At 40.1% G+C, this 25,488-nt stretch overlaps 2 protein-coding genes across 5 annotated transcripts in view; one reads left to right on the top strand and one right to left on the bottom strand.

Annotated features, from left to right (window-relative positions):
- The window catches only part of EVC2 (EvC ciliary complex subunit 2), a 60,705-nt gene extending 45,189 nt beyond the window's left edge, over nucleotides 1-15,516 (bottom strand). For all 4 annotated transcript variants that reach the window (XM_030947116.1, XM_030947114.1, XM_030947117.1 and 1 more), the window contains exons 1-5: nucleotides 15,059-15,516; nucleotides 13,119-13,173; nucleotides 5,083-5,243; nucleotides 4,488-4,553; nucleotides 737-923 (exon numbers count right to left, since the gene is read on the bottom strand). In XM_030947116.1, the coding sequence (XP_030802976.1) occupies nucleotides 737-923; nucleotides 4,488-4,553; nucleotides 5,083-5,243; nucleotides 13,119-13,173; nucleotides 15,059-15,178 (589 nt within the window). In that variant the 5' untranslated portion in view covers nucleotides 15,179-15,516. The remainder of the gene's footprint in view (nucleotides 1-736; nucleotides 924-4,487; nucleotides 4,554-5,082; nucleotides 5,244-13,118; nucleotides 13,174-15,058) is intronic.
- EVC (EvC ciliary complex subunit 1) overlaps nucleotides 15,173-25,488 on the top strand; it is a 50,350-nt gene continuing 40,034 nt past the window's right edge. Inside the window, exons 1-6 of the mRNA XM_030947119.1 lie at nucleotides 15,173-15,555; nucleotides 18,565-18,675; nucleotides 21,060-21,143; nucleotides 21,666-21,898; nucleotides 22,811-22,895; nucleotides 25,065-25,163. Coding sequence (XP_030802979.1) covers nucleotides 15,385-15,555; nucleotides 18,565-18,675; nucleotides 21,060-21,143; nucleotides 21,666-21,898; nucleotides 22,811-22,895; nucleotides 25,065-25,163 — 783 coding nt within the window. The 5' untranslated portion in view covers nucleotides 15,173-15,384. The remainder of the gene's footprint in view (nucleotides 15,556-18,564; nucleotides 18,676-21,059; nucleotides 21,144-21,665; nucleotides 21,899-22,810; nucleotides 22,896-25,064; nucleotides 25,164-25,488) is intronic.

Genomic DNA, 25,488 nt, shown 5'->3' with positions numbered 1-25,488 from the left:
ACTTCCATCATAAACAGCAATCAGTGAACACTTCTGAAGCTCCTGGAGAAATGTTGTGACTCCCAAAAGCAAGCTGCTAATTTTCGACACGCTTGTGATTAGGAAAAAGGAGATGAAGAAATCAAGAAAGACAAAATTTAATGCATGTGCACTGATTAAACTTCTATCAATTAGAAAAGGAACAAACTGACTTCGCAACTGGAAGAGGTTTATTTCTCTATTACTTGCTTTGACTTTATAATTTGTTCAGTTTGGAGAGAACCCATACTGAGAAGAGCTGCCTTATTTCTGGTGAAACATCTTCCCTGTTTGTATGGCCTTTTGCAATTCCAATGCACCTCAATACCTCAGCAAGCTGAGCTGCTACACTTGTCTAAAAATGCCTCAAAATATTATTAAAATGCCTTTTGCAGAAATTTCTAAAAATACCCAAAATTAACAAATACAATTGTGAAAAACTCTCTTTTATTTTTGATGGCAACTTTTACAAAGTAAAGGAGGCTCAGTTCTGTGCCTGGAAGACTGGAAGCAGTTCAAAGGTGGGAGTGAAAACAGTTAACAGTGAGCTGACAGAATTGGAAACTGCAGCCTAAAACCTTTCCCAGAGTTTTTTGCCTGTATTAACTGATAATCAAATAATTTATACTACTATAATTAATTAAATAAATAAATACTGTGATTTTAACAGATGCACTCTGACGTGTTATGAGGGGTATTTTACTGCAGATTTTGTTACCTTGCAAGAAACTTTTCCTGTAAATCTGTATGCCATTTGTGGTCTTATTCCCTCTGTTTTTTTCAACATGTAGACCAGTGATGTTGTCCATGAGGATAAGATCTGTGATGTTTGTTGAGAGTAATGTGTTGGAGTTATTAATCACAAGTGTAATGTATGCAGTTTGAGGGTCACGTTCAACATCCACCTGGAATCAGAAACATTAGTATTAATGGTGCAAGATGGCTGTATGTGCATCTTAACAGCAAAATTCATAGCCTGGATTACAAATAAAACTTCATTATATGTGCAAACTCATTTTTTGAAGGTATTCTGAGTGATCTGCAAATGAAACTACACTCAGTTTGATCTCACATTCCCAGTGAGATTTTAATTTTTGGCATGTCAAGCTGTTGCCTGGAGACAGTGGCAGAAGGGCAGAAGGTGGAAATTCAGCTCATACAGGACCAGAAGTGTAATCAAATTCTGAATATCCCCATGATACTGCATACAACACAAAACTGGATCATAACTTTCTAACCAGAGTTTGGAAAATTGTTAAATTTGTACCTTTGTACCACAAGGATGTTTCTTCTACTAGCTTCCTCACTGCAAAGTAATTCTCTCCATGCAGTTTTGGTCTCTATTTTCCTTTCTTTCACAGCAACCCCATTCTCTGAAGGACACTGGCTGTCTTGACTTGCCCTTCCCAGGTGAGGACAGATGGAGCCACCAGTGAACTTGGGAGTCCATGGCTCTGCTTCCAGTTAGCAGTGATGGTCATACACTAATCATCAATCTCTAGCAACATGCACCCATGTGATTTATTTATTCCATTAGGCCCTTAAGTCTCATTGAGCAATTATACCCTCCAAATGAAATTATTCTGAGCACAGAGTTGCTTACTGACCTCTCACCTTCCAAACTGCCTTCCTCTGTAACTCATATTAAACCAGAATTGTCTAAATCTTTATAGGATCTATAATAATATGGTGATCTATAGTATATTTATGATGATTTATGAGGTTTAAATAATGACACTAAATTAATAGTCCTTTAACTGACAGAATTATGATTCAGGCCGAACCTTTCTCTTTTTAGATCTTCCTTTTAAGGAAATGCCTACACTGTATCTGGACACCAGCAAATATAAGACAATAAAGCAGTCCCCATGAAAAATGAGTTCTAAAAATATGAATTGTGATAGACTTCATGGCATCCAGAGTTCATGGTATCCATAGGGTTCAATACATGCAGCTATGGTCTCATTGCGCACTGGTCTCTGCATTTCTTACTAATTCAGCATAGAACCAGATGAGAGTTTTAAAAATTAAGGGACAAAATTTCCAACTATTTATTGTACTAGAAGCTGCAGGCAATGTATAAAAATGTATGTATTAATGTATGTGTAAAAATAGGCTTAGTTGTCTTTCTGAGGAAACCATTGCCAATATCTATGCTTGTATATCATGAGTTATACCCCAACTTCTGAGAGTTAAAACCACCAAGTATTAAAAATGTGTTATATTTTGGTCAGATTTTCTTTCTTCTGGTTTCTGAACTGGCATGATGCAGTCAAGATGCCTTTCAACATTTCATGTGCAATCACAAAGGCTAGATACCTGCTTTAAAAAGGAAAATCAAAACAAGAAAAAAGTCTCAAAATGAAACAAGAAAAAAGTCTCAAAACCCCATTTCTCATTAATATTAAATACATGTTTTTCATTCCTTATTTTTGACAGGTAATCAGACTTCAGCTCAATTGCAAAGGGGTTGAAAGAATTCGGATTTTTTTTTCCCCTGAAATCAGCAGATGAGAACCAAGCAACAGGTATGGTTTGCCTGCTCCTAGAATGAACTCATTTCAGGTACCTGGGAGAGTGGCATGAAAGAACCACAGCAAGAGCATGGACACGACAGGAGAAAAGAGAGGAGGAAGGAACTGCCACAGAAATTGAAAGGAATGGAGGATCCTTGTTAGGAGTAAGTTAGAACAACTAGAAACAGGGAGGAAAGGAGAAAAAAAGATTAGAGGATCATTGATAATCTCCAATGCACGAATGCTTAGGAGATTAAGAAACAAGACAGGTAAAAGTGTTAGAAGACAAGTAATTAAATCTAAAGATTTATTCCAGCTCTGAGAAGGATTATTGTCACTGTGTTACAGAAAAGTTCACATCACACTATGGAATGAAGCTGTTGAAGAAACACATTTCTGAAAAGAAGGAAGACAGTGGGTGCTGGAAGCACTGGTAAAATTTAAACACCTCAGTTTCAATAAGGCTATTTCTACATTAAGAGGTTGGAAAGATCCTGACTCCAAGAAGCAAACATGAGACACCTCCATGCTCTGACAAGTGACTCACTGCAGGAGGAGGAAAATGTGCAAACTTCACTTTTTTTCTATTTAAAACAGCTAAAGAGCACCATATGGCCAGTCTGTCACTTAGTATGAAATCGCATTTGTTCACTTGAAATAGGACTGAAGCAGAAGACAATGTAATCCAAGGAAAATTAAATATGAACTGCATTTGCAGGTGGAAGACAATCACATATAATTGTATAGTTTTCAGTAATTTACAACTAATAGCACTACAAAAGTATTTTCTGATAAAGACAGCAGCTACAACAGATTATCTTTAATCTCCTACAGCAGTTATTTTGCTGCTTTTAATGAGCCTGTGTGAGGCTGTGTTGTAAACAGCAGAAAAAACAACATGGGAGTGTTTCAAAGCCTGTTCCTGAGAGGCTGTGGTATAAAAACTGGGGATCCACAGATAGAAAAGCAGAAGATTCTTTGTTACTACTTCTTATGTCTGAAATGCTTACTTCTCAGCCTCGTTAATCATGATATGCTGCCATTTCAATAACAACATTAGAGGTAATTAGCACCATGAGATGTGATGCATATTCATTCTTCTCTACACAGCTGATCTGGTGAAGGTTATAATGTCACCTCTTCTGTACTGGTTACTGAATCCTCTACCCTCAGGCACCACTTCAGCGGCTAAATTCAGATTCAGATGGTCCTAAAGTTGGATGTGTTTTCTCTCTCTCCAGGAGACAGCTAGGATGAACTGACTGTAATTATAAGAATTCATACCTGCTTCATCAAGTGTAAAGAAAGGGAAAATAAAAAAGGGAAAAAAGGAAAAATAACAGTCTAGTAAAAATAAAATCAGAAGTTTAAAAAATTTCCTTATCTTTGCTTCTTAAAAGCATTTACACAAGTCAAATGAAACCATTTTTCATTAAATACTGTGCTGCAGGTGAGTCCCACTGAATACTCGGACATGACACAATAGCTTTGCTATGACTGTGTGTTAGGATGCCCAAACACACAATGGGTAGCACAGGGGTCAGTGCTTCATCCCTCAAAAGAAGTCCACACTTGACCCAGGTAGGGCACCCATGGCTGGGCCAGGGGAATATCTCAGAAGGTTTATCTCATCTTGTAAAATTTGTCTGTCTCTACCCAGCCTCTTGGCTGATTACTCTGGAGTGATTGGGGTTTGCCCATTTGCAGTTTTAGAAATTGACAGTCAGGTTTTTATTTCAACCACAATCCAAAATGCCCTGAAGCCTGAGAGATTTCACAGACTTCTGTTTTGAATCAACACTGCAAAACAGTGCCCCTCAGAGAGTAGGACCATTGTAACATCAAAATGCACATACTGCCAAAAACTCAGCATGGGCACAATCAGGTTCCCACTTTTTAAAGGTCATTTGGGCACAAACTTCCTACCAACAACAGAAATGTAAGAAAACTTACCATGCCACATTTCTGAAGAGTTATTCCAAATTCAGAAGACACTGACATATTGGACACATCTTCAGGCTATGAAGTAAGGGGAAAAATCTACATAGTGTATGAAAACACAATTCACAAACTTCAGCAACAAGTTAAATTATACAAATAAATACATAATTAAAAAATATTTAGAGGTACCAATTGGCTTCAAATTTAGGAATTTTATTATCCCAACAATTTAATCTTTTTTCTAGTCCAAATGTGTAAACACTACTTATTCCCACAAGTAATTATTAGAATCTTATTGATATATTCATCTTTTGACTATCATGATTCACAAAAAAACCACACTATGCATGAAGCTCATCAGACTATACAGCTTTTCATTACTAAGGGTCCATCAGAATTTACAGCAATCACACAGCTGTACCTTTCACAGGAATTCTTTGGAAATCCCAAAACTAGCTGGTGCTGCTGAAGTTGTGTCAAATGAACACAATTATCTGAGACAGAACTAGAAATGTACTAACTGGATAGTAAATTCCCAACATTCAGTTTTTACAGAATTGCTACAACCCTGACAAACACTGAAACTGGCAAAGCGTCTGTTACTGACCGGGAGGTGGCTGAGGTCAGACTCCCGTTTGAACAGCACCTTCTTGGTCCAGGAGGGGATCAGGGCAAACAGCGAATGGCTCCAGGGGCTGTCCGAGGCTGCCGAGCTCAGCAGCTGGGCAGGGGCTCTGCTGGCCTGAATGGCCTCAGGTAAGGGCACTGCTGAAAACCAAAGCAACATCCAGCATTAGAGCTCAGGCTGGGTCCTGCATGGCAGCTACTTGGTGCAGAGGCCAGTCAGGGAGAGGGCTCAGGGCATCGTGTCCAGATACTCTCTCTCAAGGCACTCAAAATCATGACAAGCTGTTGGGACGGATGAAAGTTTGACAAGAAAGTCTCACAGACATGTATGTTTAGGAGAAAGATTTTTAAATGTAGAGTGTGATGAAGGAACAGAGATGGAAGCAAGTTTTGATATAGAAGAAAAGAATTGCTGAGCCAGTCTTATTGGATAACCAAGGAGGCAAAGGGTGTGTTAGTTAGAAGGGGTTTTTATGACTTAGAGCAAAGGAGAAACCCAACTCAAACAAGATGTTTTTACCAAGCAGAAAGATAGCACAGGCAAACAAGTCAGCAAAGTTGCAAGTAGAAAAAAGGTGTCAGAATTTTCCACTGCAAGAAAACTGAAAAACAACTTCTAGCTTCAACTGTACTGTACCAGCTTTTAGTGATTGGAGAACAGTTACATGAATATGGTAATTATAGTAGTTATGATAGGCTACAGGTAATAGTTAAGGTATAGATTGGTTCTACTGTATTAAGATGCTCAGCAAACAAAAGTATATAATGCATTGCAACCAAAACCAAAGGGTCTCCAGGCCTGCCTGCAGCTGGAGCTGACAGCTGTAGGCACAGGTTCTGTCACCCACTACCCTGGACTGCTGTAACCTCTTGGATGGAATAAACTGCATTTTGGAGAGCCACCTGGAGTCCCACATCCCTCATTTCGGTTCTTACAACAAGCAACAGAGACTGAAGCCAGCCAGCCAGCCAGAGATGGGATTTGTCCTGCAAAACCCAGCAGGAGTCAGAACAAAACTGTTTCCTCCCCAAGGAACTCCTATATATCCCAAAGAAAACTTCCTGCCATTTAAATGTAAAGTATTTAATGCATGAATTAAAAGGTTTAAGCCATAAGTCAACTGTTAATATTTTCAACACAAAGAAACTTTCAGCAAAGCATAAAGAATTCATATAATCCACAGTGTGAGGGGCATCAGTGTTAAAGGTGTTCTGCTTTAAAAATGCAGTCTTCCAATTAAGCATTGACCTTGCCAATACACATTCAGAACTTAAATACTTCTCACTTGAAGATGGGTCTCAGTTACATTTTAGCTGAAGTGCCATCAAATCAAATGCTCATAAATTTAGTAATAAGCAATATAAATGCTAGCTTATACTCTTAAATTTTTATGAAAGATTAGTCAGTGACATTACACAAAGTAACAGGCATAGTTTTGAAATCATATCACTTTGATCTAAGAAAGTAAAAGCACTTATGACATTAATAAAAGAAACTTATACTAAAAATAAATAATTTAATATGTTAAATTGCCAAAAGGTAAAGCTGCTGAATTAAGAGAAATATGTTATGAAAATTTAAAATGTTAGTTGGTTGTCTATGTTCAAAGAAGTTATTTTTCTCATTTTTTGCTTAATATTATTCCCATTTATTACTTATTTTTAAATTAATTTTCAGCAATATACATTAAAATGAACAAAACCTCCCATTAAAAAGGCAAGTAATTTTTTGAAATGACTTTTCTATGAAAAAGCCTATTACATATTAATAAAATATGAAAAGCTGAAGACATTAAAATCTCATCAATATGAGTAGCAGCAGTTTTTCTGAAAAGCCACTGCTCTGTAAGAAGAACAATATAGGGAAATACAATTAGTTGCAAATAGAAAAGCATGGACAGAGCATTCAGAACTGGACCCTTAAAAGGAGCCTTAAAGCATTAATGCACATGAATCACTGAAAATAATTCTGTTAACAGAATGAATGAGATGCAATCTTCTTGCTTATAAAACACAGGTGGACACACACTTGGGGAGCTGCCCTGTCTTCCCAATGTTTGTTTGGAAGGGAGTAGCATATACTTGACTAAATTGTGAATATATAGGCCAGGGGAAGTTGGTGTTTATATTTTATGACCAGTTTTAATTCACTTCTCTAAGTTTTACTTAAGTATTTAAAGCACTGTTAAACAATGTGACAGACAGACAAATTTAGGGACTGGTAAAAACAACATGGCAAACTCAGTGAGAACAGGAACATGTAGAATTATAACAAATGTTGGAATTTTTTTAAGACTGTCATGCATGGCTTATTTCAATTTCAAGACTAAGCAATGCTGCAAATCACTCAGAATGAAACCAGTGCTGAATTGTCAGTGCAGTGCAAACCCGCTAAATACCAGTTTAAGCTCACCTAGCCATGACACTCCCCAGCAGATCCAAATATATTGTATCTCACCTCCAACGGCTTTAAACCTGTTTCTGACTACTGAATCAAACCTCTTTGCAGTTTGGTATAAATATATTCATACACTGGAAAAGATTAATTTTATATACGCTGTGTCTCTCATACATTAATGCAACTGTCACCCCATTCCTATGAAGGTGGGGCACCAATTCTCCTTTTTGTTTTCTTGACTACAGGAAATGCACTTTCCTTTACCATAAACAAAAACCCTGAATGAGCTTCTTTGTAGGGCTTTGTAAGTCAGAAGCCAAAATGACAAAATGTATGAACTCTGTTGAGCAACTGCTACCCTTAAGGTGCTTCTTGTTTAGCAGATCATTTCCTTCTGAATTTGGGATGGGCAGTCAGCCAACAAGAAGTGTGCTGTTGCTTCATAGGGTCTTTTGACCTTGCGTCCTGTGTAGTATAACATCTCCATGAGCACACCCAGCTGCACTCTAAATGTGACAGCAAAGCCTGCCACTCTCCCTCTAAAGAGTATCAAATCCACAGTAACCAATTTAATTAACTGATCATGTTCCCTGACTGGGAATGAATCTCTGTACTACTAATTACACAGATGAGTCTGTTTCAAGCCGTGCTTTGTCATCATTTACAATTCCAAGATAATGTTCCCCACTCCCAGAAGAAGTCTCCAGGCATGTTATTCGGCTGCTCCATCATCAGTAGCTGAAATAGTTGAACTTTTTATGTTAAGCAGCCTCAACATTGATGATGATGACAAGGATGTTTCTGCAAATCCACTTATATATTCCCAGTGGAAGGTTTTGCTTAAACAGATTCAACCAGTATGATGCATGTCCATACAGCAACTTGTGCCACTGCTTTTCTCCAGAATTTTTCTCATCCTGCCTATTAATTTTTAACATTATAGACTGTTCTATAATACCCTGGATCCACTGCCAGTAAACCTGCACTTTTCTGTGGCATTCTTATTTCAAGTATTGACTGTCAATTAAATAACTTTTTTCTGATCCACAGATATTTAACTGTCACTGGAACAGCTAATCTAAAAGCACTTAACTGCTTTTCCACATAACTTGCTGCATACTCAACATCAGCCAACATAATTGTATTTATCAATTCACCTACTGTCTCTTTGCAGGTAAGTTCCTATTGTAGATGTAGGATTGTAGATGTCTGCTGGGTGCTTGAAAAGGTAGACTCTAAATATCTGAGAAAGGATGGTACAGGCATAATACATTCTGTCTTTTTCACATATACTCTAGATTTCTGTTCTGAAACAGGGGTTTTTTTTAACAAATAGATTTATCAGACTTTGGAAAATACTAACAGTTGACTGCTGAAACCCTTCACTGAAAAGCATTGGGCTTTCTTTTGGACGCTGCTCAAAAGTGCAATTTGTTTCCACGGTGCCATCAACACTGCCCCTTCAGAGATGCATCCCAGTGCTGACAGCGACTCTGAGGTCTCCTTGTTCCTTCCACTCTTTTCTTCCTACAGCTTCAACCTTCATAATTTTTCTGGCTGTTTTCAGAAAAGCCATTATCAGGCTGCAAGGTCATAATTTTCATTCGTTTCTAAATGGTAACGATTCCCACCCCTTTTTGAAAGAAAATCTCTGCAACCCAGGTCAACAGTTTCAGCTTTCCACCAAGCAGCCCTTTGCAGCTGGGCTTGCCAGGCTGCCACCAGGCACTCCCAGACTACAGCACCTCAGGCCAAAATATTTCCAGCAAGCAAACTACCAGAGCACGGGGCTTCATCTGGGGCTTTCCTGTAAACATCTCCAAAGACGCCAAATCAAACAGTTCATCAAAGAAAGACAGTAATTTCACTTTCTTTTGAGACGTGAGACAGTATCACAATCTTTAAGAATTTTTTTTTAATTAAAAACTCCCCTGTTTTACAAGGCATTATCAAGCTGTTAAATATTTCATCTTACTTTTAATTAGCACATTAATAAAACGTTTTCCCGTTATTTAATTCTACATAAACCCAATATAAGCGGATACATCAGAACCCTGTCTTAAACTGCATATTCCCAGCTAATTACTAGTGCTGGTAGGTAGACCTTGTACTGAATTTCAAAATGAAAACACAAAAAACACATTAATATAGCTGCAACAGCTGGAATAATGGTGTAACATTTTACCTCTCACATTCCTGCAGTATTCACTCAGTCCCCCACATAAGCATTCCACCACCATACAAAATGACAAAGGCACAGTTGATCAGAGCAGTCTCTGCTACTTAATGTTCAATTTTCTTTGCTGTTCTCCCTAGGTCGTAACTTGTCACTCCAGTTCTGTGCACTATTGCCTTCTGGGCAATACTGCTCTTCTGGGCTTCCAGCTGCCACTCAAGGCACAGGCAATATGCTTAGGAAGGAGAGCACCCACTGCCAGCCCTCACAGCATTCACTTAGCATTCACTTGCTGCTCAGAGAGTGCAAATACTGAGGATTCAACCTGGTACAAAAGGCACCTGCTGCATAGAGAATGTGATGGAAGTGGATCTGTGCTCATACAGACCAGGGTAGAAGGATGGGTATTCAAAGAAAATAAATTTTCCCCTGATCATGGTCAGCACACCATCCTTTACTTTGAAATTAGTTCTGTGTCAAGACATGGACCTGGCACAGCACAAGCCTTGACCATTGGATTCAGGGGGCTGAGTCCTGAATGTGTCAGTGGTATTGACCACCCACCAGCAGAACTGCACACACAACATCACAACAGAAGTTAAGGTGAAGGTTACTCTTGGCTATAGCAATTAAATAGGATAAGAGAGAATTAAAATCATCTTGCAATAGGTTTACATCAAAAACTCCAGAATTTCCTTAAAGCTCCTATACCTTTAGAGCCCATTCGAAGCAGTAGAATGCCAAATTACAGTAGGAAAGCAAAGACACTGACAAGTTCGTGAAATTTCAAGCTCAGCATTAAAAATGAGAAAACCCCCACAATTTAACTAAGACATTAATTCTAATTTATGGCTCTCAAGGGCTGAATATTTCAATTCAGATTCCAGAGTCTCACTTGCTCACCCACCACAAATCTATCAGCAAAGCTTTGAACAATTTTGCTTTATTTCAGTGGGTAAGACAGGAGTTAAATAGACTCACTTGCTATATTTTTGTTGTCATTGTTCTAAATTACTCCCTGTCTTGAAAACCATCCAGGATACAAGATCCAATTTGAAGTCCTTTCAATTACACACAACAATGAACAGGCAAAGGTAGCAATTTACAGTGTTCAGTTTTGAATGTTGCCATTAGCTTTTCTTGTTACAATGTCAAAGAAACTATGGGCATCAACAAGAAAAAACAAATCTACTTTCCAGGTCTGTTTTGAATAAATCAGAGCAGACTCAAATATAGCTCTGAAAAATCCACTGTGTTCCTCAGTCACAGGAATATTCTGGGTTTGTCTTTTCTCATCTTATGCAGAAACAACTCAAAAAAGCTTCCAAAAGAAACACTGAGATCAGTGTGCTGTCACAAACCATTTCACACTTCAGCACACTGCCAGTCTCAATGACAATGGCTTTATGCATCTCTCTGCTTTCATCAAGAACTTCTTCAGTAAAATCTAAAGAATGTAATTCTCTGATTAGGCAAATCGCTAAAATCTTAAGTTTTAAATAAGTTAAAAATTGATATTTAATAGAATGGGACAGTTTTCAGTTATAAAATCAAGCATATAATTCAGTGTTTGTAGCACTCATTTAACACATACATTTACCTACTAACAAAATGCCAGAATTTCACAGAATCACAATATATAATTGAGTTTGGAAATGACCCTTAAGATTAAATCCGATTGCAAACCTAGCACTGTGAAGTTCACCACTAAACCATGTCTCGAAGCACACATCTTTTAAATACCTCCAGGGATGGCACAGCGACTCAACCACTTCCTTGGGCAGCCTTTTCCAATGCCTGGTAACCCTTCCCATGAAGACATTTCTCCTAAAATCCAAACTAAATCTCCTCTGGCACCACCTGAGACCATTTTGTCTCATCCTGTCACCTGTTACCTGAGAGAAGAGGCTGACTCCCAGTTCACTACAACCCCCTTTCAGGTAGTATAGAAAGTGAGAAGGTCCCCCCTGAGGCTCCTCTCCAGGTTAATCAACCCCAACTTCCTCAGCTGCTCCCCTCAAGACTCATTCTCCAGACCCTTCATCAACTTTGCTGCCTTCCTCTGGACACATCCCAGAATCTCAATATCTTTCTCGCTGACTGAAGACAAGATTTGAGGTGCAGCCTCCCCAGTGTCCAGTTCAAAGGGATGCCACTTCCCTCATCCTGCTGGCCATACTATTTTAACCACTAACAAAATGATACTGCATATCAAAATCCTCCACTTTTTTTTAGGGCTAGAAGGTTTTTCTTAAGTATAAAACCACACTCATTTCCTCTCTCGGTGGATGCTACATGAATAATTTGCAACCCATCACAAAGCAGGATGCACACAGCAAAGATGACATTGAATAAATACTGGAAAAAAACAAGCTCAGCAAATCTGAATTACTTGCTTTCATATTTAAATTAATAAACTCATTTGTGAATTAGCCATGGCACAGGGCAAAGAAATTAGAGGTATCTCACTTGATAACTGCTTCAAAGCATGTAATTTCTGGGAAAAAACATGTCATGAAATAATCTCTTGGGGAACCTTAGTGATGGAGAGGTTTATTTAACAGTGTTGCCCTGTTAATTTGCTATATGAGGACATCCCAGCCTTTCAGGACATACTCATCTCTACCATGCTCAGATGAAGTAGAACACTATTTATAATATATACATAGAAATTAAAGAACAGACTCAGAGAAACAGAGTGTTTTTCTCAAATTTACACAAAGAGCCTGTGGCAGTCAGCCCTCAGATGCAGCTACACCAAGCTCAAAGTGACTTCTCTAAGTTTCAACGAGATTAGGCAACCACCACTGGAGACAATCACCCTATCTGAGATCACTGACAAGCATTACTTGATATCTGCTGTGAAGATTTACCAGCATCCCAGCAGTACCTCTAGACCCACTATATCTATCAGTCTTTAACCCACTACATCTAACAGTCTTCAACAATCAGTCTTTGGTCCAGGAAAAAGTGGTCCAGCCATTGCAGTTCCAGAGGTCTATAAAAACAGCTTCAAGAACAGGTATTGCAACACTGCTGGTAAATGCACAGGGGTTAAGCTAGCTTCTGTAAATGAACATCTTGATCAGCTTTAAGTAGTCTGGGTTTTTCACAAACCTGGGAACTCTAGACATTAGAGGGTGCTCCCCTATACCATTATGTTTAATAATGAAAAAGGGCTCCTCCTGAAAATGATTCAGAGCAGGGTATGAAATGAAGCCTTCTCATAAGGCCCTCATTCTAGATGAGCCATTTAGGGAACCTAACGCACCCTTGTTCCTAATTTCTGTGCAAACTTTCCCCTGTAACTCAAGACTGACAGTCCCACTGATGTCAGCAGGCCACCAGGGTGCAGTTCCAGGCCCCTGCTCACCTTCACACACATGCCCTGTGAGTCCTGGGACCCCACAATGCTGAAAAGAGAGAGGAAACAGTTGCATACCTGCCATTCCTAGGCATCCCATCTCCTTCTGAAGCCACAGATCATCTTCAAAAACCTGGAAGAGAGCAATTATGAAAAAAAACACTTTTCATAAATACCTATTATTGAACTTTTACACTGAATTTATGCTTCAATTACACAATTACACAGAACCCTATCCTACAAAGCCTCGAGTTTCTCCAAAATTAACTCTCAGAAGGGACACAACTTGGCTCTAGAGGTCTCCCACAGCTTGTTAAGCAGTAGGAGGCTCTGTAGCCCAACGTGGATATCCATGCTTGAGGCTCAAATTGTACTTACACTTCATATTATCAGGATGAGTCCCTGCACAATAGTGGAGCAGGGCTGGCTATTGGTTTGCTCCCATTAAATAACCTTTCTTTGCCATTTTCAGAGGCCTATTTGAGGACACAGGAAAATCTGATCACTAGGAGGCAGCAGGAATGTGTCAATATGAGATATCAAGCCCACTGACATGACACTCATTTTTTCTCCAGAGAACTACACAGGGCCTTTCAAAGGGGCCACATGCTAAAACTGCAGCTCGCAAGGCAATCTGTGACAGCCTCCTGCCTGTGCCTGGACCACAGAGACTGCTACAGAAATCACAGCTCAAAACATCAGTAGAAGAAACCAATGTTTTTAAGGAGTTTTATTGCCCAGTGTTTGGATCAAGATGTAGTAGTCATACAAGCAAGTTCTTGTTGATCAAAGATTCTTCCTTGCAGGAGCTAATAGAGAGGTAGGAATGTGGGTAATTAACAGGGATCCAACTCAGCCTGGTGACATCAGCCACATTCACTGTTTCTGTTTGCTACCAAGCACTGCATGTGGGTAATATTAAGTACTGACTTATGTCAACACCACTGCTACAGTACAGCATGTTAAGGGCAATTTTCTTCTTTGCGTTCTTCTGGTAAAGTAATTTGGTGTCCTGCTTGTTGGTTTTGGGGAGGGTCCTGGTTTTGGGAGGGTTTTGTTTGTTTGTTTTCCTGCAATACTATTTCCTGTTTATTAGTCTTTCTGTAATCCTACCAACAAACTACATTTGTCACTCACTCTAATCCCCACTGTACAGTAAGGGCAAAAAGATAACTATGTCAACACATTTTGACATGGCTTGACAGACACAAACCTAGATAAGGAGCAAGAATGAACATAAAAGCTCCATCCTAAGAGCTACTGCACTCCTCACTGGAGACTGACACCACTGAGCAGAGCTGCTGTGACTACATAAACACCAAGGGCCTCTGCTCAGAAGCACAGGGAAGCACAGACACAGCATCATTAGGGTGGGAAGGGAACTCTGGACATCATCCAGCCCAATCCCCTGCCAAGGCAGGGTCACCCAGAGCAGGTGACAGGAACACATCCAGGTGGGTCTGGAATGTCTCCAGAGAGGGAGACTCCAAGATCTCTATAGGCAGTTGTGCCAGTGCCTTGCCACCGTCAATGAAAAGTTCTTCATGTTGACGTGAAATTTCTTGTGTTTTACTTTATGGCCATTCCTCCTTGTCTTGTCCCAGGCTACCACTGAAAAGAGTTTGACACCATCCTCTTGACGCCCACCTTTGAAATATTTATATGTATTAATGAGATTCCAATTCAGTCTTCTATAGACTAAACAGGCAATCTCTCCCGGTAAGAGAGATGGCCCACACCCCTCATCGCTTCCGTGGCACTCTGCTGGACCCTCTCCAGTGTACTGAGGACCCTGTTCAGAACCTGTCGGCTTTCTCACCACGCCGGTGCCCGGCAGCTTCCCGGGCCGTTCCCCCAGCCGCAGTGCCGGGGAAGCGGCCGCTGCCGGGCCGGGCCCCGCTCCCGAGCACAGCCCGCCTCGGGGGCTGCGGCACCGTGCCGCGGGCCTGCCCGGAGCCCGCCGCCGCCCCCCGCGCCGAGGGGCCGCTCACACCGCGCACCGCGGGCACCGCGCTTACCCCAGCCGCCGTCCGAGCGCAGGGGTCCCGGGCTGGGCCCCGCCCGGTGCCCGCTGCGAGGGGCTGAGCGGGCGCGGAGGGGAGCAGCGCCAGCAGCAGCCCGGCCAACGGCCACCCCATGGCAGCGGGCGGACCCTCCGCGGGTGCGGACGGCGCCGCGCGGATTTTTCCAGGCGTTGTCCCGAATCAGGCCCGGCCTCAGCCGCGGCATCCACCCGCCATCGGTCTCCTCCCACCGCGGCGAGGGCGGAGGGGAGAGGGCCCCCGAGCAGCGGGACCTCCCCTCATGCCCGGCCCTCTCCCCCCCGCGGGCCGGGCCCCGTGCGATGGCGGCGGTGGAGGGCTGCCTGCGGGCCGTGGGGCTGCAGTTCTGGGCGGACTCGCTGCAGGCCCTGCCCGCGCTGCTGGCTCCTGCCGCGCTGCTGGGGCTGCTGCTGGGCGCCGCCGCCGCCGCCCTGCTCTGCCGCTGCGCGCTCGGGCCGCGCCGGGGCGGAGAGGTACGCGGGGCCGGCGGGGAGGGGGCGCGGACGAACGGCCCGGGGGAGCCGAGTGTGAAGGTTTGAAGGGCGGAGGGCCCGGGAGGAGTCGCCTGCCGGCTTTGCCCGCTGCACGGGACAGCCGGGGCTGCCGCGGGGCGAGCGGCGCGGCGGGGTGCGCGCTGCAGCGGGCGTGGGTGCGGAGCCCCGTAATTCCTGCCACACCTCTGCTGGAAAGGATTTCACTACTTCCTTTAAAAAGTTGCTGAAAGAAATGGACTAACTCTAAAAGGAGGCCGGTGAAAGTGTTGAAGTGTTCTGAGTGTTGCCCCCCTGGCCTGTATCTCTAACATTTGTGACCTGCAAGTTGCCTCTTGCAACCACCGATTCGTGTACGAGGCAGTGTTGCTTTTGGGGATAATGGAAGATGTACCTGGTTTGCAGAAGCTTTTCGAGATAATTGAAAATAAACGCTAGTTTTTATCCTAAACCAGTAATTTTATTTCCAAAGTATTTTGCAGACTTTTCCCAAGTTCATGTTACAACACAGCACAGAGTATTAGTACTAACCCACAGCCATAACTTTGCGCTGAGAGTATGCACATGAATATGTAAAGAAATAAAGGAGCCTGAGCACTGCTGACAGTTTGCTTGCTGCCACTTTCTGAAATGTGTGATTTTGTTAGTAACTTACTTGCTGTTCTCTTTTAAGTACTGTAATTCATATATCTTTTATTTCATAATGTTTGGACTTGAAGATTGCAGAGGCAGCACGCGCCCACCAAACCAGGCAGGCATCCACTACCAGGCAGATAAATTGTCTGAGAATTGTTATTGATTTATGCTCTATTCTCTCATCCCACTTAGAACCAGGTCATGCTGGACTGACTGGATGTAGCAGTGATTGGTGCTGGCACAGCAGTGGAATTTGGAGTTCTGCAGAGTTCTGCCAGCCTGCAGGTGCAGGGTCTGGTCCAGCTTGGTTTTTCACCACATCTTTTCTCAGCTATAACAGCTCTGCTGCATGTGTGTATCTGCTAGTGTTGATCATCATTAAACACGACATAGGAGACAAAATCTCTAGTTCCCAACTGCTTTTAAGTTGGAGGATTGAAGTTCTGTTTGAAGCCAGACATTAGGCTAGTAATGGAGGCACTTCAAATGCTGGATCAATGCATCCTGTGCAAGTACAAGCTCTTCTGGTTCAATTGCTCATTTTCCATGCCTTAATAGGTATATCTTTAGTGTATTGCCACTACCAACTCAAATGTAGTCATGTGCAATTTTATCCTGTATGTCATATATGTCAGTAGGGAATAGAAGCTGTCAGTTCTCCCTGGTCTGGATTTTCAGATGCATTTAGATGTTTAAATGCTATTAAAATCAGTGCTGCTGCCCTAAAAGGGTTATTTATTTTGAAGGAAAAATAAACTGCTTGCTGGTACATACAGAGCGCCTTGCAGAGTGGGAAGGTTGTATCATGTGGGTCTGATTTCCCCAATTGAACAGGGCAACCTTAGGCTGTTCCTCCTTCCCACTCTCTGCCCCAGCAATGCTATGGAGAAAGCAGGTGCTGAACTGCACCTATTGCAGCCTTCTGTATCCAAAGTAAAACAGGGACAGCTTTCCTGAATATATGTTCCATCCCAAGCAGCTAAATTATCCTTAGCTTGGAATCTGAAGCAGCTTTAAACACCATGGTAAGCCAACATATTTGTCACTCAGCCTCAGTTAATCTCACTCAGCCTAAATTATAGCCTAAGTTATAATAGTTACAACTATTTTATAGATCACAGCCCGAATCTGTGGGACTTGGATGCATGGAGGATGCATAAGTCCCTTACTTGTGGATTTGTGCACAGGATACACTGGGATAGTTTTAAGAAGAACTCTTTACCATGGTAACAAATAAGTTACAAGATTGCTGAGGGAGATTTGTAGCTGTTCTTTTCTCATCAGTAGATTTTTAGGAACCAGCATCTGCACTTCAGCACATCTAAAAGGCTAACCCAAAAATTTAATCTGGATTATTGCACCATCTAAGATCCAGAGAGGTGACAGAGGCAAGTCATACAGGATTAAGTGTGTTCCAAAGCTGGGCTCTTCTCTGTGTTCTGGGAAAATGGACTGCGTCCAAAGCTGGGCTCTTCTCTGTGTTCTGGGAAAATGGACTGCTTTACATACCAAATGGCCAAATGGGTGAAGGTGAATGAAGGTGAACCTTTCCATAAGAGAGTGACATGCGTAGTGGCTGCAGCTGTATCATTAGGCTACATCCAAAAGTAGTCAGTGGATTGAAAACCTGAAAAAGTCATCCATGTAGTGTGGCTGCTATCTTTCCCTTCCCTAAGAAAATAATCCTTGCAGTGCTGTGTTTGGAGGGAGGCACATTACTGTTGTTTTCTGATCTCTATAGTGTGTAGGGAAGATCATGTGTAGCAGGAGGTTTCGTTGCCACACAGAATCTGTGTCCCTACCTGTGGCTTTTTGTGTTTGTGAAGTGAGGCCAATATGGGCTGCTTTTGGGGAAAGAAGGTGATGAACATTTTCTGATAGTTACTTCTCCCTGACAGGAACTTCCACACACATAAAGCTTCATTTAGGAAGTTTGGCCAGGGACAAAAAATACTTGGCATTCTCTTTATTGCTGGTTATTGTAGACAATTTTAGTTAATTTGCTGTGATTGAGATGTTTGAGCTCAGACCATGAGGTTGACTCCCAAGTCTGTAGGATGACATTTTGAGAGCAGATGGATTGATTTGACAGGTTCATGGCCTCTTAAAATTTTTTTAGATTAAAATTCTACTCCTGGAATGACAAATTTAAAACTTCATTAATTTTAATGATTCCTTTCTGAATATATAACATTTTCATCCATTTTCAGATTGTATTTTTCCAAACTTTTCAACTAATACTGGAATAATTTTCATGATGGAGACATGAATGTATCAAGGCTGCAGTGGAAGATGTTTCCAGTTAACCTGCATGATCTCAAGTGTTACATTTTATGTTTTCTCTTGGAATTTCAGAAAGATGATTCCCAAAGACTTCTGGAAAGCTTCAATGCTGATGAAAAAGAGCACGCACTCATGAAAAGTAAAGCAGAACCCTATACATCAAAAGAGGAGATGGTGCTGGAGGTAAAGCTCTGCTCTTGGGGGTGGATGTCCATTTTGCTGCATGTAGCAGTGAACATGTTCAGGACCTGCTCCAAATTGTCTTAATTTTAATGGGTTTGGAGAGAGACTTTAAAAAGTGTTCAAAAAAAGTGTAAGATGGAGAGTGGGAGTTGATTGCTGCTTATGAATGCAGCCATTTCAGGCACTTATTCCCCTTATGAATTCTGTTTCTCCCTAGGCACTCTTTGGATATTTTAATCAGGATCCTGAGTTCTTTTTGGACAGAGACTTCTTTGCTTTCATCCCTATGTTTTCCTTAGTTTCAAAAGGTTGATGGGATAAATTAACACTATTAACATAAGAAAAAGTTTGTAAGTACTGAAAGGACTACTGTGGTGAGCTGGGATTCAAAGACAATTAGAGAATTTGTGAAAAAAAGTAGAAATATAAACTTAACAACCCACTCACAATGGAAACATCAAGTAACTTAACTTTTTTTTTTTTTAATAATCCCAAAATAACTGGAGAACCAGTCCTACTGTGTAGTCACTATCTTTCACCCAAAGCTGATTTGGCTGGTCTTGCTGGAACTAAAGATTGTGATTTAAACTGCTCATTTAAAAATGTGCAGTTCAGCTGACTGATTCAGTCTATTATACATAAATTAAATACATGGATAAAATGTCAGTCATAACCAGCCAGTCTGGTGCTTAGCTGGTAACAAGAACTGATTTCAAGAAAATATTATTGTTAACATTGAAACTGTTGGTTTAAATCCTGACAAGTAATGAATCTTCATTTCACCTTTGTGATCAGGAGTGGTGACACAACATGCTTGGTCATTTTGCTTGAGTTAAAGTAGAATATAACAAGTGAGCATGGATTAGGTTATTTTTTGAAGTGTAAATGTTGTGGGAGAGCTTACACAATTTTACATCTTTATGCTTATTACCAGTGTTTTTGAAATGGGATCATAGTCTTTTAAAGGTGATAATTCACAACTCTGTCCATTTCCATAACATGGCTCATTTATAAGACATTAAGAGGTAACCCTGTTATTTGAGGGGACTTTCTCCCACCTATCTCTCTAACTACTGAAATTATATGTATTTTTTTCTACTAATTTGTTCTGATTTCCAGAGGCTTTTGCTGTTACTAGCGTCAAATTGACATTTTATGAAGAAGCATAGATGGAAAATGCTTTTAATTAGGTTAGAGCACTTCAGAAAAACAGGTATTTTCATTCTGAGACTTTTCACATTGCAATAATACCATAATTACTGCATTAATAATAATTGTGTGTTACTTATGCCTGCTGAGAAGCAGGATGTGTTAGTTCTAGCACACTGCAATACAGCTTTCCAGCTTTGCCCTGGCTGCTTTGCCTCCAGTCACTGCAGAGCAGTAGCTCTGTCCACTCCTGTCCCTGATGGGATACTGCAGTGCTGGGACTGCTCACCAGGGGCAACTTTATCAGTAAACTTTATCAGTAAACCCAAAAATGGAAAGAAATGAAATGGAGATGAAAATGTGCAATGGTAGAAGTCCAGTGAATTACATAGTTTTTTCTTCTCTTTCCATTTCCATTTTAGACTCTATTAGTGCTTTGATATTTCCTAGAAAAAGCTTTATGAAAAACCCTGTGTGTTTTGACAAATTAGTCTTTCATATGACAAAACCAAAAGAGATAAAATAGGAAGTCCTAGTGCTTGGATTTAGACATTTTATCTGCTATTTATAGCCAAAATTTTATTAAGCCATACCTAACCTCTCAAAACAAATGATGATCCCATTGTTCCAGCATATAGAAAAAGGCAGTAGCAGAAAGTCAGATTATGTGATACAGAAAATTATGTGAAAATAATTCAGTATCTATTAAAAGTTCTTTGGAAAAACATTGTTATTTTCCCTAGATTTTGGGTAAGGGTTGTATTATATAAATTTTTCCTGGGACAAAATGATGACTGTATTTGCTTTATTTATTGTTCCTTTATTTAAATTGAAAGACAGAATTTATGGCCATGATGATATCTGTGGAGTTTATTATCCTTTAGTAGTTTTTAGTATTAGTCTAATTTGTAAAATCTTTAGCTGTTGCTAAGGGTGTGGAGGTGGTGACAAGACACAAAATGAAAATACTTTGGAAATACCAGATACTGCCTATTTTCTCCTGGAGAATTAAAAATATTGTGTAGCAGTGCTAATGACAAGAGTTCCCTTTTCAGGTTTTCCTGCTTGGAATGAGCCTTATGAGAAAACTTCTTGCACCAAAGCAGGGACAGTCAATAAACAGTTATCAATAGGAACATTTAAGTTGTGTAACAAAAAGGAGCACACAATACTTAAAGTGAATAATTGCCAGATCTGCTGCTGTTCTCAAATATTTTTTGTTCTTTTCCATACAGGAAGGTGAGTCTCCTCTGAACAGTAACATTGCAGCATTTGCGTTAAAGGCAAAAGTGATCTATCCCATCAACCAGAAATTTAGGGTAAGGTTGCAGATTCTACTTGTAAAAATTAATGGCAATCATTCTGTGTCAGAGTAAATTGCAGAGTCAAGTAATGGAAGAAAATTTACTGCCAATCTGCTTAACAGGAATCTTTTTTTATAGTCCATTGACTCAGGGCTTATTCTGCTAAGTAAGGTGTCAGCTGCTTTCAGCTCCCCTTCGTTGCTGGAACCTGCAATGCTTTACATGGTGTCCTGTCAATTTTCACTGTATTTAAGAGAGCTTGTCTGCCCCCTAACATTAATGGAAGTTGGATCTGTCTAAGGAGCCATAAGAAAAACACCACAAGGATGTGAAAGAGAAAGCATACACCAAGCAGCCAACTACAGCAGAAGAATGCTTTCCTGGGCAATGCCAAAGCCTCTCATGTAACATGGAAACACTTTTCTTGTGTATACTGTTTAACTTTTCCCTTAAAAGTAAACACTGAAAAATTGACGTGATGTTTGCCTCCTTATTGTGTTGTATTAATTGACCTTGTGAATTTCCTTTGACTTGTAGCCTCTGGCAGATGGCTCATCCAATCCATCTTTGCATGAGAATCCAAAACAGGCAGTTCTGCCTAATCAAGTGGTGGAGACTTCCATGTCAGGCAGCCTGGGATCCCTGAGCCAGGGAGACAAAGAGGACTGCAGCTCCTCCACAACAATCCATTCCACAACAAGTGATGACAGATTTCAGGCCCGAGCCTTTCTAAAGGTGGCCAGCTTCCCTGAAGTGCTGACATGTGAGAGGTAAGCAGTAAACCTGCCCTTCCTTGGTCAATTCCTGTGTTTTTAGGACAGTCATTAAAGGTGAAAGGCTGGGTATGAATGCACACAGTCACCACATCAGGACAGGGTTATCTGCTTATAATCCTAAAAGTTGTTGGGAGATTAATACATTAAGCTGTTGGAAGTCATCCTGTTCTTTGTGAAATTTTGGGAATCAGAGCTGGCCAAAAGCTGTCTCATAAAAGGTGTGTCACTGGATAAGGAGATGTCTTTGTTATGTCTTGTATGCTCAGTTCATGTGTGCTGGGGATGGAGCTCTCTGCACGGTACATTGCCATGTCACACTGCAGGTGCCTTCAGAACACTCAGTGTTCTGTTCTCTCTGTTTTAATGGGAACTACTCATGTCTTACTCTGAGAAAACAGTTCCTCTCTGACACTGCTGATGAGCAGGTAGAGGTAATTGAAACGGACTGTCAGCTCTGATTTCCTTTCAGCTGCACCACAGCAAGGTACCCCTAGATGAATACATGTGTCTGCACTCTCTGCACTCTCAGAAAAACACAATCATATTTGTGTCCCAGGGACTGGGAAAGGTACTAGCAATGAATAATGTTTACAAAATATCCACTCTTACTATGGCTGTTTCAGTTTAAAGCCCTGCTTTCCCTGGTGGTATCAACTCATGCCTATGTTCACCTTGTCTTTTTCTAGAGGAAACTGCAGCACCACCTTTATTAAAAGCTCTATGTTTTGTTTACTTTTACATACAGAAATCTTTTCTGAAAAAGGAGGCAATGTAGAAATAAAGTGACTTCACTTCTGTTTTGGGGCAGTGTTTTTGGAGGATCTAGTGGTTAAATGAAACTTGTGTTGTCTTTTTGTGTAACTGTCATTTAGGTTGCTATTAATGCATTTTTAATATTTGTTTTAGTTTTGATGTTAAGCTCTGCCTTTGCAGTCTTACTTTACAAGATCTCATGCTTCTTGATACTGAACTCAGAAAAGAAAAAAATGTGGTAGGTACTTATATCTCATTTATAGCTCATTGTTTTGAACATCTTAGTTGAATATTAGTTTAGGAAATAACATAAACAGCTGGCTAGGTGAGATGTAATGCAGCAGAGTTGCATTTCCACATTATTGACATTTTTTTTTCCTCCTACTCTGCATATATATGAGCTTCCTAAGGAAGTAAAATATGATGAACTATACTGGTCTGTGAAATACCAATATAGCAAATACAAAAAATTGGTTTCAAACATTACTCCAGAGATTAACATACAGCACTTGAGGCTCATAAGAAGAGGTAATAAATTATTTAGTAGGTGAGTTTGTCTTAAGGACAAACTTGCTTGTTTGTGTGTTGCAAAGACTTAAAGCTTTTGGAATAAAATGGAAAACTCAGTTCATCTCCATCAGTACCATTGTGGTAAGTACAATAGTTCTGAATTTTTACAATTGTGGGATTAAGATACCATTTAAACCATAGATAACTACCTGCATCAAGTAACATCATCCAAAACTGACAAGGAAAAAGAGAGAAAAGAAAAACAAAATACAATTAAGGCCATGGGATATTCAGTAGTGATTGTTGTGCCTAGCCATGATCAGCATGATTCAGTAAATACAAATCTGGACGTGAAGTCTACAACTGTTTCCTCCCTCTTTTCTTGAGCTCTGTTTAAACAAAATTGGTAATTTCTGTTATAATTTACTAAATCCACTGAAAATATTTCAGAAGGATTTTCTGAACAAATTTCTACACAACCCAAAGGAGGAAACAGGAAAGTAAACCTGGGAAGCAGTTTCTCATCTGATGGATTATCCACATCTAGTTAGATGAGAAAGGGAACTCGTGATCAGATTCCAGAAGGAAGTTTAGCTTGATTATAGAAGGTTGAACTTGATGTCAAAGTTAATAATCAATTTCTAAGGAAGGTAAGTCGCAACATAATGATGTAATCACAGAAACACAGAGAAAATGAGCACTTAACACGCTTTGTGGCCCACTAGAAATACCCACAAAGGCCTTAGACCTTTAGCTGAATATTTAAATAGCTTTATATTTTTGTCAGAAGGTAAAAAAGGGAAAAAATAAATCAGTCTGAGAATCATTTCTTCCTTTCCCACTCTGCTTTCTCTGATTTCAGTTTTTCTTGGCATCAAGTCTAAGGAAATACATCCTTTTCTATCAGTCTTCTCCTGAACCCTTTTTTTTTTGTTTTTACTATATATGGTATCTTAGTAGTGTGTTCAAAACTTGACGAACTCCTGTCCAAAATATTTGCAAGTGAGATCCAAAATATGACTGCTATATGGTTTTCTCTTCTATTGGGCTCTAATTATAATGTATTTCCCACCTGACATGGGCTTCAATAACTTTTTCTATATGTAAATATGTATTCATTTATGTTTTTATATGTTTTATGCAGGGAAGTTCTGCATTATCTTGTTTTCAAGATTATAAGGAACAGGCAGGTGGCTGTTAAATTTCATGTATTTTTATTTCCACACTGGAAAATGCTGCAGCAGTTACTAATGAAGTGAATTAACCTTACACTGAAACTCTAATTGAGGGAAGATGGGAAAAGGTTAAGCAAAAGTTTTCCCAGTGTTAAAAAATCAAAAATATCTTTTTGAAGACACTAGTATTACAGTCTTAAAAAAAAAAGGCACACAAATGGAAAATAAGTTATTTTCTTGCAAGAGAAGCTAGCTAGAACTTGAGATAGTTTCTTTTGGGTTGTATATAAAAATGTTTGATGTATTATGTGGCAGACTACAGTTGAAGTCAGAGTAATGAGTCTTTAGTATCTTCTGAATAGTTAATATCATCCAGTTTAGGGGGTTCATTAAACTTTAGAAAATTGGGCTTTGCGTTTTCAAGTGATCTGCATTTTCTCCAGTCAAGAATAGTTTAAAATGTGTCTGTCTGGTTACAAGGATATATGAGATTATGTGTAACACCATCTTCCAGTACCTCACTGGAGCCAAAACCAGAGAATTTTTCACAGTGCAAGTACTGGAGAGTTGCTGATGATAAATCTGTTAATTGATCTGTTGTTTCTCTTATGATTCGCTATAATCTCCCTGACTGATTTAAATCAGCAAAAGTTATCACAAAGATGTCCTTACAATCATGAACAGGCACTTAACCTGGGTGTTGTTTTCTTCCTTTTAAACAGATGTTTATTCAGATTTTCAAGATATACCTCACAGACTTCCATCGTAAAAAGAAGATTACTGATGGTTTGTTGAAGAAGATCCTTTTAAATCAGGAAAATGTAAGGGGGTTTGTTGGGTAGTATTTAAGACCACACAAAATAAGAGTTAACTTTATTACCACAGCAGGCCATTTCACCTACTCCTTTTGAACAGCCATGTCATTTGTAATCTTATTTCTGAAGAAAATGCAAAGAAACTCCCTTGTTAGTTGATATTCTACATTACCTTGTATGCTTTTCCTCCTTTTTGCTGTATGAAGTGATCTACGTAATCTGTTAAAGATAAAATATTTTTTAGTTGAATCCATTTAAACTGAACATTTTGAACCTTATTCACTCAGATTTAATAATTACTGTTTATCGGGGGCTTTTTTTGGTCCCAGGT

Source organism: Camarhynchus parvulus, chromosome 4 (assembly GCF_901933205.1).
Source record: "Camarhynchus parvulus chromosome 4, STF_HiC, whole genome shotgun sequence".
Taxonomy (NCBI): domain Eukaryota; kingdom Metazoa; phylum Chordata; class Aves; order Passeriformes; family Thraupidae; genus Camarhynchus; species Camarhynchus parvulus.
The sequence above is the reverse complement of the archived record's forward strand: the minus strand, read 5'-3'. Positions and strand labels throughout refer to the sequence as shown.